This window comes from Suncus etruscus, chromosome 13 (assembly GCF_024139225.1).
Source record: "Suncus etruscus isolate mSunEtr1 chromosome 13, mSunEtr1.pri.cur, whole genome shotgun sequence".
NCBI classification, from domain to species: Eukaryota; Metazoa; Chordata; class Mammalia; order Eulipotyphla; family Soricidae; genus Suncus; species Suncus etruscus.
In genome coordinates this window covers 28,430,306-28,446,825 of record NC_064860.1, presented here as the reverse complement: position 1 = coordinate 28,446,825, position 16,520 = coordinate 28,430,306, and the positions used below count along the sequence as shown (strand labels likewise).

Below are 16,520 nucleotides of genomic sequence, written 5' to 3'. Positions count from 1 at the left end.
ACTACAACGGGAGGTGGCCCTTCCCCAAATATGGAACTTGACAAGGTGATTGACAAAATCAAAATCTAAGTCAAGGATGAAGGAAAAAAATGGAAAAAAATTATTCCAGAAACTACAAAAAGCAAGAAATAAAAAGAAACTGGAGAGCAACTGGACATATAATACACTTGTAAAGAATTTACCTTTCATGTAACCAGTAAGGATTCTATTTATCATCACTGAGCACTATATAATCAGGAGCTATTCACTCTGAACACCACTGGAATGGCCCCTAAAAAAAAGAAAAAGAAAAACAATGCACAAGGGCCAATAGCATATTGGGTTAATAAGAGTTAGAACAAAGGGCCAGAGAGATAGCATGGAGATAAGGCATTTGCCTTGCATGCAGAAGAATGGTGGTTTGAATCCCGGCTTTCCATATGGTCCCCCGAGCCTGCCAGGAGCGATTTCTGAGTGTAGAGCCAGGAGTAATCCCTGAGCGCTGCCAGGTGCGACCCAAAAACTAAAAAGCAAACAAACAAGCAAAAAACAACAAAGAGAATGGTGGAGAAAAAAGAGGGCAAGGATAAGATACTATCAGAAATTTGTTGAAATGATGAATGTGTGTTCTTCACACTTGAAGGGCCAACTGAGTTCCTCAAAGAAATTCGCAGTAAGACCAGATATGTAAAATGCAGGATTAATGAGGAAAGCTAAAAACTTCTAGAGCCTAAGTGAAAAAGAAAAGGGCTTCTGCGAAAAAGGATGGTACTCCAGTGATGTGCCACATTCAGTGTGCAAGGAACATGTCCCTGGCAGTAGCTCCTTTGCAGACCCTAAGTATGGTGTAGAACAGTTTGTGTAGGCAATACCATCTGGGATGTTTACACAATAGATGAAAGTACCTCTTGATGCATTGCTCACAACATCACAATATCCCTGTTGTGAAGCAACATCAGACCTATCAGTAGCAATACTAGATTTTGGAAGACAGTGGAGGAATAGAAGCCTTTAAAATTATGATTGAAATCAGGTTCAATTAGAAATTTTCACCAAAATTATTAATTAAGTATGAGAGCAAATTGGACATCCACAATGTCTTCCAAAAATCTATCCTCTATTTCTTTTCTTGGGAGGATACTGGAAATAGGCTCCACCAACATAATAAGTAAATCAGAAAAAAGAGAATAGGACTGACTTGGTACTGAAGAGAAGATAAAATCAATCATAGGTGAAAGCCAAGCAAAAGGCCTTCAGATCAGGTCAGTCCATGTTGGGAGAGGGCTAGAGGTAGGGGCATGAGAGACAAGGGAAATAGACCAATTCTCTGAACTGTTTCTCTGTACAATGAGCAAACAATAAGAGGAATTTTTGAAAGACTTTTAGGCACTTGGAGAAAATGAGGGACATGAAGCAAATGAAAAAAATCAAGATGGTTTTTCAATCTAGGGAAAACAAGAGGTTGGTGTGAAAGAAAAGCCTTGTTAAAATAGGTATATTTGTTTTTAAGGAGCATAGATTTTCACATTTTAATGAGTCTGAGATAAGGCCACTTCTTTGGTCAACGTCATCTATCCTTTGCAGATCCAACATGCGAGGCCTAATAGAGCTGCCATTGCTGGGTGTATATGAATTGGGTTATTATTCCTGGAGTTCTGATCTGACAAACAGAAACTCATTGGCATTTCAGTCCTCATACCATTTTAGGAACCTATGAGATGGGAATATGAGTCCTGGCATGTGGGAAAAACCTTCTGTGGACACCTTCTGGTTAGAGCAAGAAAGTGCCAGCATCCAGACTTGCAGAATGGGGTCAACAGCTTGCAAGAAAATTCTGGAGACCAGAGTAGAATATTCTTTAAGAATTAATACATAACTGACCCACTGGATCATTCAAAGAATGATGCTGTAAAGCAAACCAGAAAGTAAACTTCCTCAACTGAGTAGAGAAATGATTTAGAGGAGATGACTTCTGAATTCAAAGATTTAAAGACACAATCAATTTTTCTTGTATTACTTTTGTAAGCACAAGATTAATATGCCACAAAAATATGTCAAATAAGAGCACTTTCAATAAGTTGACATTAAAATTTAAATAATAAAGGAACTTAGTGGCATATTTCATTTCTTTGTAAGTCACAGAATATTTTTAAATGAGATATAATTGACATGTATACATTACATTAGTTTTGGCATATAACATGATTTGGTGTTTGCATATATTGTGAAATAATCAGATTGTATCTAAGATTCAGTGACATCTGGAGTATTGTTGGTATAGTTAGTAGCAGCGAACAAGTTTTACATATTATAATTTGTAAAAGTTAATTTAATTGGAAATATTAAAATTTATGTGAAAGAATTAAATAATATTACGAGAGGCTATAGAGAAGGAAGATATATGTATGCATTAGAATTGGGAAAATGGGGACAGTTTGCTAGGATAAGACTGCCTTTGTATTAGGAGGCCACATGAGGAAGTCTAGGCTGAGGCACATTTTTGGGTCCATTGCAGACAAGACAAGCGCCTTACTCTTTAGACCATTTCCACTCTGTTGCAGCACATTTTTAAGATATTGGGAAACACACACTTCCCAGATATGTACACACCTCACCGTCTCACACATACTCACGCACCCACAAACAGCTAAGGGAGTTAAAGTCTTTAGGATGCAGGGTTCAATTGGGAGGAATAAGTTACTGAGTTTTTGTTTTAGTAATATTTTTACTTGAACTTTTCCAGTCCTGTGCTTTCACAAAAGAAATCATTAAAAATAAAGAAAACTACTCAAACAAACTCCTTTTGTGCTGTAATCATTATAAATATATAGATTCTTTTCAGGTCATATGCTCTAACTCTGGGTTTGAGAAATCTAGCTAGTTCTTGGGAGAGACTGCAAGATGCAGTCTTGCATAGAGATTGCTTCCGCTGGTGTGTGTGTGCTTGGGTTTGCATTGTGGGTTTGTAAGCTGGTCAGCATCTCTAGAATTATGCTCCACAGTGAAAACAGAAAGCTATGCATTTCATGGGCGTGGCAGTGAAGGGCAAAGCAATGTGTTGAGAGGCCCTAGGACAGTGCCTGCCCTGGTGTTCAACTCAAGCAATTCATCGAGCTCCTCGTTTTGGGTTGTTGGGGGTGATATCAGGTGGTGCTTGGGGCCATGCAGTACTAGCGATGGAACCAAAGATCTCATATAAGCAAGGTCTGTATTCACTTGCCCTTGAGTCATTCTTTTGACTCAAAAGGGGGCTGGAGGAACCGAGGTCTCTTGCAGACAAGGCCAGAGCTTTACTAATGAGTCACATCCCCAACCCCTAGCCTCCCTCCTTTCATTGTACCCTAACCCCACATAGATAATCCCTTTGGGAGTCTCCTAAAGAATAAGGCGAGGGGCCAGAGATAGAGCACAGGGACAACAGTGAACCCTGGGCCTATCCCCAGCAACATATATAGCCCCCTGTATGCTCTGGCCCCTGCTCATGGGCCACACTTTTATATCATTTGTGGATTGTTGCTCCTTGTCATCCCTAGAGGCCTTAAAGGTCCTTGTTTCTGTCCCTCTTTCCCCTTAGAGCGGGCAATCTGGAACCAGTGTGACAGTGGGCTCTGTTATTTCTGACCAGATGAGCCCGATGTTCTTGGCCTGTGCCAGGGCTCACCCATCCTTGTCTAATGTGTGAACATTGGCCTGAGCGCCAGATGGCATGGCTGCATGAGGCCAGGCCCAAACCCAACATCTGGCTCTTGCATCCGGGCTTTGTAGAAGTTCACTTCCTTCTGCCGCACCAGGCATCTGTCCACCCCCACCCCATTACAAAAATACAAGAGGGGCCCTGCAGTTCCCTCTCCCACTCCTTTCTCCCCCTCCACCACCGTGGAGCTCTGTGAGCAGCGAGCTGACACTGAAAGGAGCTTTGTTAGAAATTAAAAGGTTACTCCCTCTGCCCACCCTCCCTCCCATTTTGGGTGGGAGGGCTGGTAACTCAGGGCTTCTCTTCTGAAACAGGCAGGCAGTTCATGTTTATACATGTGACCCAGAATTCTCCATCAAGCCACACAGCAAGACTGTAGAACTGCCTGGGAACACGCCTCCTTTCTGCAGCCCTTCAGTGGCTGAGTGGTGTTAGTGAGAAGTGACAGGAGGAAAAAAGTTGGACCTGGCTAGAGCCTAGGCATAGGGATTGAGAACATGACCATCCATGGTCTCTGGGTTCTTGAGAATGGCATCCCCCAATATACATGTGCGGCTAGGAAGAGGTGCAGGCAGCACCGAGTTGGAGGTGGGGTTGTTGTTGGGTGCTTGGAAAGGGGGGTGATGAAAAAAATCATAAAGTTATTACAAGTAGATAATTTATAACTAATTTATGATGAAATATAAGAGATGAATTATAAAATTTCCTGCAATTAAAAATCATAATACGACTAGTATTATGGAATACTACTACCATTGGTGGAATTCATATATTTTGTTTGCATAAAATATAAATTCTATGCTTATGCTGAATAAAATTGCCTTAATAAACAAAAAAAATCATAAAGTTGGTGGCTGGGTACTGATTCCTGCTTCATCACAAACCATACAGATCTGAGTTTTCTTGTCAAAGGAAAAGCTCCAGCCACCTTGCCAGAGTTGTATGGAATGAACTAGAGTCATTTCCCATTGCTCACTCAAGGTCTGGATGGTCTGTTAGATCCTTCTTTGCCACTCCCAGCTCCCTGGCTGACCTGGGAAAGAGGGATGAGGGAGTCCCCAGGACAGAGCCTGGGAGGAGATGGTGCCCTTGTAGTGAAGATGGGGCTAGGAGCTGAGAGAACACCCACTCTTACAGGTCTCCAGGCAGTGATAGCAGGTGGCCCTCAGAATGTCCCCTGCAAGCTGTCATATTTTATTCTTCCCTTCCTGTCTGCACCAGCCCTGCAGCTACTTCCCACCCTGGAAGTGAGTGGCATGGCCCAATGATTCTGTGTGTTCCCCCTACAGGCCACAGAGTGGGCCTCCAATGAGGAAACGCGGCGCTCCTGCCAAAGCAAAGGGAAGACAGAGGTAGGTGGCCTGGGAGGCTTAGGGGCATGGCTTGTAACCCCCCAGGTCTGAGGGTCCCTGGGGGAGCACAGGCGGAGGGTTGGCCCATGTTGGAGACAGTATTTGCATCAGAGTGGGTGGAGAAGCAGTGGGGTGTGGAAAGAGGGTGTGCAGAGATGCATCTTAGGCCTTGGAGCAGGAAGGTTGGGTAGAGGAAAGAACCTAGAGCAGGGAGTGGCAAACCCCTTGATCTTCCTTTCTTGCCTCAGGAGGAATGTCAGAACTATGTGCGTGTCCTGATCGTCACAGGCCGGAAAGTGTTCATGTGTGGGACCAATGCCTTTTCCCCGGTGTGCTCCAGCAGACAGGTGGGGATACATTGAGGTTGTCTTGCCCAGTAACAGCCTTGGTATATGATTGCTAACATTAGTGTAAAATCTAAACCAGACCTGGAAAGGAAGCTTGGTACATGTACATTTCAGATCAACAACAAGATATTTTTCAGCATAAGAAAGTCCAGCACACATTGGGGAAATAATTGCTCTAAAAATGAATCCTTGGGCTGGAGCAAGGAAAACTTGCCTTGCATGCAGCTGGCCAGATTTAGCCCCTGACACCACATATGATTCATCCAGTCTGCTAGGAGTGATCCCTAAGTTCAGAGGCAGGAGTAAGCCCTGAGCACTGTTATATGTTGCCCCAAACTGAAAACAAAGGAGCAAACAAAAATTATATCTAGGGAGAAAGCTCAAAGGGTTGGAGTACCTGCCTTACAGATGAGTTTGATCCCTGAGCACTGCTAGGAATGCAACATCACTGGACCAAGTTGGTTGAGTGTGGCCCTTACTCAGGTCTCCTGCATGTTTATGCCCCCAAATAACAATGTAAAAAGTATCAACTGTTGATTAGAAATCCAGAATTACTGGGTCTTCTATAGTTCATCCAGCAACCTTTCTTTGGGGTGTGTACTCCAGGTTCATCTACCCTCACAGAAGTGGACAAGGTGGGGAGGGAGAGGTCAGGAGAGGTAGGGATCCAGGAAGAAACAAAACTCTGAAGGAAAAAAGCAGTCAGTTCTCAGGGCTTCAGCCCCCCTACTCACTATCTCCCTGTGGTTTACAGGTGGGAAACCTCAGTCGGACCATGGAGAAGATCAATGGCGTGGCCCGCTGCCCCTACGACCCAAGACATAACTCCACCGCAGTCATCTCCTCCCATGGGGAGCTCTATGCAGCCACTGTCATCGACTTCTCTGGCCGGGACCCCGCCATCTACCGCAGCCTGGGCAACAGGCCACCACTTCGCACTGCCCAGTATAACTCTAAGTGGCTCAACGGTAAGGAGACCCAGCTCTGGGGCTGGATAATGTGGATTCTGATCCAGCAAGATACACCCTGATCCCCTTCAGCCCACCTTCCTGTCCTGCCTCGCTGCATCAAGAGATCTAAAGTGGGCCAGCCGTTTGCCAAAAAAGCAGCAGGTCAGAGTCAGGGCCATGGAGAATTTACAGAAATCAGGAAGCCCTAGAATGTATGATGGAAAGGGTAGAGGGCTACTAGGAATTGGATAGGAAGAAAGGTGACCAGAAATAAGAGACAGAGGGAGGGCTGTTATGAGTTTCCTGCTCACCTTCCTGGAGTTGATTTTTACTTCTCCATTAACTCTGTAGCCTTCGGGAGTACTTAGCCTTTCTGTGCAACATCTTTTCAGTTATAAGTGCTAAGGACTTGAGAGTTATTAGACTTATTATCCACACATACACAGACATTTTCAGCAGAGAAGAGGTGCAAAAGGTGAGATACTTGCCATGCAGATGGCCAATTCAGTTGCAATAGTGATTGTGGTTAGTTTCCATTGAACCGCATTTGGTCTCTCAAGGATCACTAGGGATCACTCCCAAGAACAAAGCCAGGAATAATCCTTGAACACCAATAGGCATGATTCAACTCCCCCAAACTTCTCCCTCATAGAAAACAAACTCTTCTTTTCAAATTAGGGGCCTGGGAAAGTAAGTTACATATTTATGGGTCTGGAATGCAGACCCCAGTTCAACTCCCAAGCCCACCCCCAGAGTCCCCTATGAACTGCCAAGAGTGATTTCTAAGTACAGACCAGGAATAAGCCCTGAGCACTGCCTCATGTGTTCTTCCCCCTCTTGCACTAATAAGAAACACTGCTGTGAGGAGCAGTTGTGTGCCTAAGCTGTTATGGAGCTCAAATGGGCTACTGCACACTAAAGCACTCACAGCGATGGTTCAAGCTAACATTATAACTGTACAACTGTACTTTGTACTGAAGGTGGGACCAGGGCTATAATCCCCGTGTCCCCATGCTGGCTGGGGTGCAGGGATTGGGGGAATGTAAGAATGGCCTTTGGGGGCCCAGAGAGATAGCACAGCGGCGTTTGTCTTGCAAGCATGGACCAAAGGTGGTTGGTTCAAATTCCGGTGTCCCATATGGTCCCCCGTGCCTTCCAGGAGCTATTTCTGAGCAGACAGCCAGGAGTAACCCCTAAGCACCGCCGGGTGTGACCCAAAAAAACAAAAAACAAACAAAAAAGAATGGCCTTTGGTTAAAATGATGTCAAATGCTCCAGGATCTCCTCACTGTGTCCCCACCAGCCCCACTTTTCTTCGTCTGCTCCCCCAGAGCCAAACTTCGTGGCAGCCTACGACATTGGGCTGTTTGCCTATTTCTTCCTGCGGGAGAACGCAGTGGAGCACGACTGCGGCCGCACTGTGTATTCCCGGGTGGCCCGTGTGTGCAAGAATGATGTAGGAGGCCGCTTTCTGCTGGAGGACACATGGACTACATTCATGAAGGCTCGGCTCAACTGCTCCCGCCCCGGAGAGGTCCCCTTCTATTACAACGAGCTGCAGAGTGCCTTCCACCTGCCTGAGCAGGACCTTATCTATGGGGTCTTCACCACCAACGTGTGAGTCCTCACACTCCATTCCCTTCCTGCAAAGTGGGAGCACCTGTTAGTGCTAGCAAGTCCCCCACTGAGCCCTGATTTTTCTTTTGGGGCATCTGGGACATCGGTGCCTTGCTGAGTGGTAAATTCTTTCTGTTTTGGAGAGGTGGGGTGGGGGAGGTGGGCACACCAGATTGAGCTCTGGGGCTGCTTCTAATTCCTGTCCCCTATAGTGCTATGGATTGAAGCTGGGTCCTGCAAACAAAGTCTCAGAGTAGAAAGCTCTTAGTCTAGTTTAAATGCTGTGACAGTTCTGGGCCAGATCTGGAAAGTAAAAGAACTGGATTGTGGGTTCCTAAGGAAAAAGTTGCTGAGGATAGTAAACTGCCTGCCTGAGGTGAAGGGATGGCACTCAGGAGGGCCTGCATCCTTCATCAGAGCAGCTCAGAGAGGATGCTTAGTGGTCCTGATCAACTCTAATCACTCCATTGTCCTGCTCAGTTTAATCATGCTTAATTACATAGGGCCTATACCATAGCCATGCAGGCTGAGGGGCAAAATCCACACGTTCTGAAGCATGAAGAAGGGGAGAGAAGGAGGATCTGCAGTGATCCTGACCTTCTCCTTCTGCTGTTTCCTTCCATGTGAGAGTGAGACTCCTAGAGAGAATAAGAATATTTTGCCTAGAAAGAATAATGCAGCAGAGAGTCAGCAAAGCATTTGCTGGACAGAAATCAAAACTGTGCTTTGTAAGGACACCAAATACAGAGAATCTATAGAGGGGTATGGATTGATCTTGAGCTTCAGGTAGTGGGCCTTGTATGAGGGCTAGGCTAACTTGGGAGCTGGTTTGTAGGGGGCATTGTCAATTTTGGTGGAGAGCTGGGGCCCAGAGAAGCCAGGCACAGTTGCAGTACAGCCCATATGGGATAGGAGCAGGATTTGGTGACCTGCCCTGAGCTCGGGCCCAGAGAGTAGGTAGCTAAGAAGCAGATAGGGCAGGAGCCACTGGATGGCATGGAGAGAAAATGTAATATTCCAGTATATTATCCATCATTTATGTTTCTTCCTGCTTGGTGTTTGTGGGGCAGAAGCAGAGGTACCAGGGAGGAAGAGCATCTGCTAAATGTCCAGTATTTGTTTGTTTGCTTGTTTGCCACACTTGGCAGTACTGATTCTGCCTGACTTTGTGCTCAGGAGTGACCCCTACTGGTGCTCAAACAAGGATCAAACTGGGTTGGCTATGTGCAAGGCAAATTCCTTAATCCTTGTGATGTATCTCCATAACCTGAATGTCCAGTTTTATGCTACATAAACAAAAATTAATGTGTGAGGAAGTCACTAATGGTATGAAGGGGTGGGAACCAGAGAAGCCTTCCTGTAGGTGGTGGTGATCACAAGATGAGACAGAATTTACAAGAACGGAGGAACATTCCTACTCTATAGATGAAGCTTCTGGGTGGAAAAAAATATTTGAAGGACTAAGCAGAAGCCTGGAGCAAAAAGAGGAATGAGACAGGAAAGAAAGTATTCTGCCCAGAAGCCTTACAGGTCTGGATCATTACCCTAAGCATGGGGAGAAAATATCGAAGGCTTTGATGCAGGAAGGCATCCAGCTGGGATGTGCATTTTGAAATGCTCTCTGGTGCTGTGTGAAGAATGGATTAGAGGGAACTGGACAGGTTGTGGGGGACCAGCTAGGAGGATGGCACAGGAGGAGGCAAAAGAGACAGGGCAAGTGGGCAGGAGAAGGACTAAAATCAGAGACAAGGAATCACTTGAGGTATGGACTGTCTCCATAGACTCCTAGAATCAGGTATACAGGAGCTATCCAATTTGTGACTAAAAGGAATTCTGGTTATCATCTGATGAATCAGTGGCTTGGGAACCAGCTTTAACAGAATTATATATATGAAACAGAGCAAATATATATATATATATACATATATATGAAACAGAACAAAATAGAGTGTCAGAGTATAATCAATATATGTTAGCAGGGTAAATACTCTTTCATGAAGATTCATTGTTGGTGTAGGTGGGTGTTACTGAGCTCTAGTATAAAATATATTTCTTATAGGGTGCCATGAGCTAAAATGTCTGCAAACTGGGGCCAGAGTGATAGTACCATAAATAGGGCACTTACCTGGCATGCAGCCAACCTGGGCTTGATCTCTGGAACCCACGGGATCCTCTAAACTCTCCAAGAGTGATCCCCAAGCTCAGAGTCTTTTATGACCCCCCAAATAAAAACAAAAATAAAATAAATGTCTGCCACGCAAGGCAAACATTTGCCAAATGAAACAAATCACTTACTTTGTTAATAGCTCTTGTGGAATAAAGGGGATATGGAAGTGACACAGGAGACCCCTGAACTTTTGCCAGGGGCTTCTCTTTCCAAATGGAGTGGGGGAGCACATGTCCTCTTTTTGTGACACGCTCATAGTTCACCTCCAAGGCTCAGCATTGGTGCTTCCAGGTTTGGAGCTGTGCCACCCTGAGACTTAACAGCTGGGATCAGATTTAAAGGCAAGGGTACCGGAGAACAGCACCCCATCTCTTACCTTCCAGAAACAGCATTGCTGCTTCTGCTGTCTGCGCCTTCAACCTCAGTGCCATCTCCCAGGCTTTCAACGGCCCGTTTCGTTCCCAGGAGAACCCCAGAGCTGCCTGGCTTCCCATTGCCAACCCCATCCCCAATTTCCAGGTACAGTGTTTCCTCCCCATCTCTGCTTCTTGAGCACTCCCTTCCTCCTCTCCAAGATTACCACCCATAAGCTGATTCCTAACAGCAGAGGCATGAGAAGTTTCCAGAAGGGTGCTAACCTCTAAGAAAATGGAACAAAAACAGGAAAGTTGGAAACATGCTCTAAGCCATCTGGAAACGGAACCCAGAGGCACAGAGATGAGAACTCGGCTCGACTGAGGAGAGGGCTCATCAGAAATCAGGGATTCTAGCCGGGAGTTTGCTTGCAGTCTCCCACATGGTTGCTAATGCCTACGGGGTCTCTGAGGATGATGCAAGTATCCCAAGGCTGTGAGGAAGAGGAAAGAGCCATAACACAAAGTGAGGTGGCCATTCATAGTTATGCAGCCTCTGTCTAATGGGTGGGGTTGTATAGAGTGACAATAAGGAGCAGGGAAAGAATCCATTTGCGCAGTGGAGCAGTCATCCAGACTCTTGGCATCTTTTTCCTCACTTGCATCAACACTCAGAGAAATATATCGCTGACCTTTTTGAGATGCACTAACACGCTTCTAGCTGGAGTGGGTGCTCGGGAAATATTACTGATTTTTCAACTTCGCATTAAAAGGTATAAGAACTTTGAGCGTGCAGGGAAAGGAGAAGACACAGTAGTAGACTTGAGCAGATGCCTTCTGGCACCACTTGCTACCCACATTTAAAAGAGCCACTTTGGGGGTGATGATTTAGTCCCCTTCACTTCTCTCCTTCCTCTTCCTGGGCAGGTCCTTCCTCCCCTATTTCCCAGTCTTCTTTTTTCTGTGCTCCCCCAAGAGGAACTTTTCCCTGGATAGGTGGGTGTCCTGGGGAACCTGGGTAAAGGAGAGAGCAGGGGTCGCTGCAGTCGGTGTAGGGCAGCGGTGCATTTGGGACCCACCTCCCCATGGCAGTGCGGGACCCTGCCCGAGGTGGGCGCCAACGAGAACCTGACGGAGCGCAGCCTGCAAGATGCCCAGCGCATGTTCCTCATGAGCGAAGCGGTGCAGCCCGTGAGCCCGGAGCCCTGTGTCACTCAGGACAGCGTGCGTTTCTCGCACCTCGTGGTGGACCTGGTGCAGGCGAAGGACACGCTCTATCATGTGCTCTACATTGGCACAGGTGAGCTCTCCTGGCCCAAGCTGGGAGAAGGCTGGAGAAGGGTGGGAGAGAGCTGGGTTAGCCTCACTTTCTTCTCGCCCCTCCAGAGTCGGGCACCATCCTGAAGGCCCTGTCCACGGCTAGCCGCAGCCTCCGCGGCTGCTACCTGGAGGAGTTGCATGTGTTGCCACCCGGGCGCAGCGAGCCGTTGCGCAGTTTGCGCATCCTGCACAGTGCGCGCGCGCTCTTCGTGGGGCTGAGCGACGGCGTTTTGCGGGTGCCGCTGGAGAGGTGCGCCGCCTATCGCAGCCAGGGGTAAGCGGACCCAGCCGGGCCATGTATGTGTTGGAGAGGTTGGGGGGGTGGTGGTGGTTGTGAGTTGGGGCTCTGGGAGTTCATTGGACGCTGGGGATGCTGGCGTGGAGGCGGTGCGCTCTTGGCAGCATCTCCAAGACGCGTGCCTATGGACCAGTGACTTCACCTCTCTGAACCTTGCTTTCCGCCTCTTTAAAACTCCGCAGGGTGATAGTGAAGGTTAATTGGGATCGTCTGCATAAACCACTCATGACTGCTTAGCAATTGCCTTTAGAGTTGTTAGCCCCCTCCCTGCCCGCTGGTTCTGGCCCACCTGATTTATTTGGTCCTTTTTGAGGTTCTTTTTTTGAGATCAGGGCACCTATCAACCCATGTGGAAGCATGGAAGGGGGGTAGGGGGAAAGATACTTCGAATCAACTCCTCCCCACTGTTTTTTTTCCTCTTCCTTCTTCAGAAGAGGCAGGAAGATCTGGTGGAGGAGGTGATGGAAGAAGGTGATGTAGGAAAAGGAAATATATTTGTTTAGGGGGTATTAGTTCTGGGGTCCAGACCCACGTGTCTTAGTCAAGTGGATTCATAAACGTGACAAATGGTGGCATAGCATTTAAAGGAGGGGGGAATAAAAAACTATTTTAAACCCAAATGGAAATTTCTCCCAGACTCCCAGCACACAGGCTCCCCTGAGCTGCACTGCCTTGTTCTGAACAGCAATCAGAAGCTGCTTTGAGTTGGCACAGCCACTGACTGCCACATGGGTTCCTGTGACATTTGCCACATGGAGACCTCTTGGCTGTACCCATCTCTACTGGGGATTTGGGAAACAAATCTTTGCTGCCAAAGGTTGAGCTTCAGCCTCAGGGTGTGTGTGTGTGTGTGTGTGTGTGTGTGTGTGTGTGTGTGTGTGTGTGTGTGTGTGTGTGTGTGTGTGTGGTGTTTATGTGTATGTGCTGGCAGTTGCTTAGGGATCAACAGGGAAAGGGAGGAGGCTGGATAGTGGGGGTGTGACAACCTGGGGTAGAATGTGGCCAGACATTGGACTCTCTTCAGACCCAATACCAAGCTCCACCTACATAATTCCAAACATTTGTTTGAACTCTCCTATGCTCAGAGCATTTTCCTCAGAGATCTGGATATCTGGTTGAGGGAACACTCTTCTAGCATCTGTTTGATATATGGGGGGCATTTTGGGGTAGTGGGAGGAACTGATGTGATAATATTGGACACCTGTGGACTACTAGCTCAGCTGCATTATCTGCCAGCCCTATAATCTCGGACAAATAATTCGTCTTTGAGCAAATTACTCCATCTTTCTCACCAGGAAAATGGAAATTGTGATGGGGCAAATGATATTTAATCTCATCAGAGATGTAAGGATTGGGAGAAATCGCCACAAAATGCTTAGTCCAGCAAGTCATAAGTGGCATCTTAGACTCCTTATTCATTTTATGTCTCCACAAATGCATTTAGCTCCTCTCTCCCCTCCCTCCTTCTAGGATGTTCCAGGGTCTTCAGATCTGTCACAATGAATACAAACAGTGCCACGTGGCAATGAATGCCAGGCCTCCTGCTTGCAGCTTCTAACTACAGTTGTCTATTGGATTGTTAAGATTCTGGGAGGAGGGGTTTGGGTTATGCCCAGCTGTGCTCAAGAATCACTCCTGGTGGTGTCTGGGAGACCATGTGCAGTGTTGGAGATTGAACCTGTGTTGACCATATGCAAGGCTTGTCCCTTAACCACTGTCTCTTTTTTTTTTTTTTTTTTGGTTTTTGGGCCACACCCGGTAACGCTCAGGGGTTACTCCTGGCTATGTGCTCAGAAGTTGCTCCTGGCTTGGGGGACCATATGGGACACCGGGGGATCGAACCGCAGTCTGTCCTAGGCTAGCGCAGGCAAGGCAGGCACCTTACCTTTAGCGCCACTGCCCGGCCCCAACCACTGTCTCTTATCTTTCCTTAAAGTTTTCTCATTTTCCAAGAAGTTGTTTCTGCTTGAAGACAAACCCAGTGTAAATGTTTTTAAATTCTACCAGGGGCTATTTCTAGGCCAAGAAACCAAGTGACCTTTCCCTCACAGCCACTCCTGCTGATTGATTATTTGGCTTTGGAAGAGGCCGGCACCCAAGAGGAGCAGGAATGAGACTAGAATATAGATGGAAGCCAGTTGAGAGTTCCAAAAGAGGAACTCAAATTAAATCTGTTACTGTGTGTCCTGATGTGGTCCTTGAGCAGGAAGGCAGTATGAGGAAGGCAGATGGGCTCCTCAGTCTGTGGGCAGCCTATCCTGGGGGCAGGTAGCTGACTAGCATAAACTGATATGGCCCCCAGCCAAGTATGAAGTAATGAGGTCTATAGGCAAAAAGAAGAGGTGAGATCTGAACCATTTCTCTTACTCAGGTCATGCTATAGAAGACCAGTGAGTTATCCTTAGCTCTGGAATTAATGGAGTTAGGTGGAGCATCTACGTGGGAGAAGGTTAGTTTGGACTTTGATACTTTGTCTTACTGGCTTTTTTGAGCCTAAGATAGGGGCCCCTTGATGCTGACAGCAAAATTCATACCAATAGTCTATTGGGAAGGCATATTACTGCCAAGTTAATAGAATGATCTGATGAGCCACACAACCACCATGTTATGTGCCTCAGAGGTTGGAAGCATGTGGCCTCTCACACTCTCAGATGTGTTTATATGTGTGTGTAGGAACATGGGGAAGTATTTTGGGGCAAAAACAGCTGAGGACTTGCTCCTAGCAAGTTGTGGAATCAAGTGGTACAGGGATCAAAAATCAGAGCTCCAGGGACTGGAGAGTTAGCATAGCAGTAGGTCATTTGCCTTGCACGCAGCCAACCCAGGACTGACCGGGTTCGATTCCCAGCATTCCATATGGTCTCCTGAGCCTGCCAGGAGCTATTTCTGAGCACAGAGCCAGAAGTAACCCCTGAACATCACCAGGTGTGTGCCCCCTCAAAAAAAAAAATCAGGGCTCGGGGCCAGAGAGATAGCATGGATGTAAGGCATTTGCCTTTTATGCTGAAGGTCTGTGGTTCGAGTCCCGGCATTCCATATGGTCCCCCAAGTGTGCCAGGAGCGATTTCTGAGTGTAAAGCCAGGAGTAATCCCTGAGTGTTGCCAGATGTGACCCAAAAACAAAACAAAACAAAACAAAACAAAACAAAATCAGGGCTCCATCAGGGCTCCATCATGCAAATCCATCTTTAACCTGCTTAGCTCTCTCCAGTACCTAAAAGGTATGCTCTTGTGGGGCAGATACTCACAGGGTTTTACTGAGTCCTGGGACAAACATTCTATGCCCGTATCCTTATTCATTCCAAAGGGGGCAAGAGGATGAGGGTTGGGGAAGAAGGGACCTTAAGCCTTCCCTGAGCAAAAGCCTAGAATCTAGTGAGTTGTCTCTTGCCCTCTCCTTTCACTCAGGCAAATCCCAGTCCTATCAGTTCTTCTGACACCCTGGCCTAGCCAGAGAAGTACCCGGCTCACAGGATGGGGGTGGGGTAGGTTATTTGCTGACTGGCACTATGGACTGAGCGCTCTGGGGACTGAACCTGTGTTGGCTGTATGCAAGACGTGTACCTTAACCACTATTCTATCTCTCTTGATCTGCCTCTTCCCTTTCCCAGCATGCCTTCATGCCACCCTGGAAGGGGCCCTATACCTCAGTTCAGACAGGAAAGTAGTTCAGAAATATCTCCACCTCCCTCTTCACAGGGGACCTGGGCCTGTCTCTGCTCTTGCCATCATAAGTTATGATGGTCACTTGCTCCTAAGCTCCTCCAGGACAGCTCCCATTGTGAGCAGAATACTACATCCTGCTGAAACCGCCTGCTTGTAACTTCCTCCATCCATCTCTGTCCTGCCACTGAGCACAGGGAAAAACCTTTTGTAACGGCTGCTTGAGACATTGCAACAGAAATATGTCATGCTATATAAAGACATAGTGATAGATGATTAGTCTGATGGCTGCTTTTAGAAAAGTATCTTGAAACTACCACTTTTTTTTAACTGTCCTCTCTTGGAGCTTTAATTTTATTATCCTTTTTTTGGGGGAAAGGACCACATGCCGCAGTGGGCTATTCCTGGCTCTGTACTCAGGTGTTGTATTAATATAAAATATAAAGTCCTAGGTTGGGGTGAGGCCTTTCTTGGCATGGCATGGTACAGCTCCTGTAGCCCCTTAGGATGGCGAGTCTGAAGGTGTAGTATAATAATGAGCAAAGAAATAATCACAAGCAGTGATTATTTTCTCTATTACTCTCCCTTTCTGCTCTTTCTTTTTTTCCTCCCCCAGGCAACACCTTTATTCCCAACCTCAGACCCCTCCCAGGTGTCGGTGGGTCTGACCATCCAGGTGATAGTAACATATGGAATGGGGTGGGGGGTAACACTCAGGAATTATTCCTTGCAATACTCAGGAGATCATATGGTACTGAGAACTAAACCAGTGTTGCATGC

General features: G+C 46.8%; 1 protein-coding gene across 1 annotated transcript in view; it reads left to right on the top strand.

The window, feature by feature from the left end:
* SEMA5B (semaphorin 5B) overlaps positions 1–16,520 on the top strand; it is a 51,857-nt gene that overhangs the window by 22,580 nt on the left and 12,757 nt on the right. Inside the window, exons 4-10 of the mRNA XM_049785875.1 lie at positions 4,963–5,025; positions 5,274–5,372; positions 6,127–6,340; positions 7,654–7,939; positions 10,490–10,625; positions 11,552–11,759; positions 11,846–12,053. Of these exons, the coding sequence (XP_049641832.1) occupies positions 4,963–5,025; positions 5,274–5,372; positions 6,127–6,340; positions 7,654–7,939; positions 10,490–10,625; positions 11,552–11,759; positions 11,846–12,053 (1,214 nt within the window). The remainder of the gene's footprint in view (positions 1–4,962; positions 5,026–5,273; positions 5,373–6,126; positions 6,341–7,653; positions 7,940–10,489; positions 10,626–11,551; positions 11,760–11,845; positions 12,054–16,520) is intronic.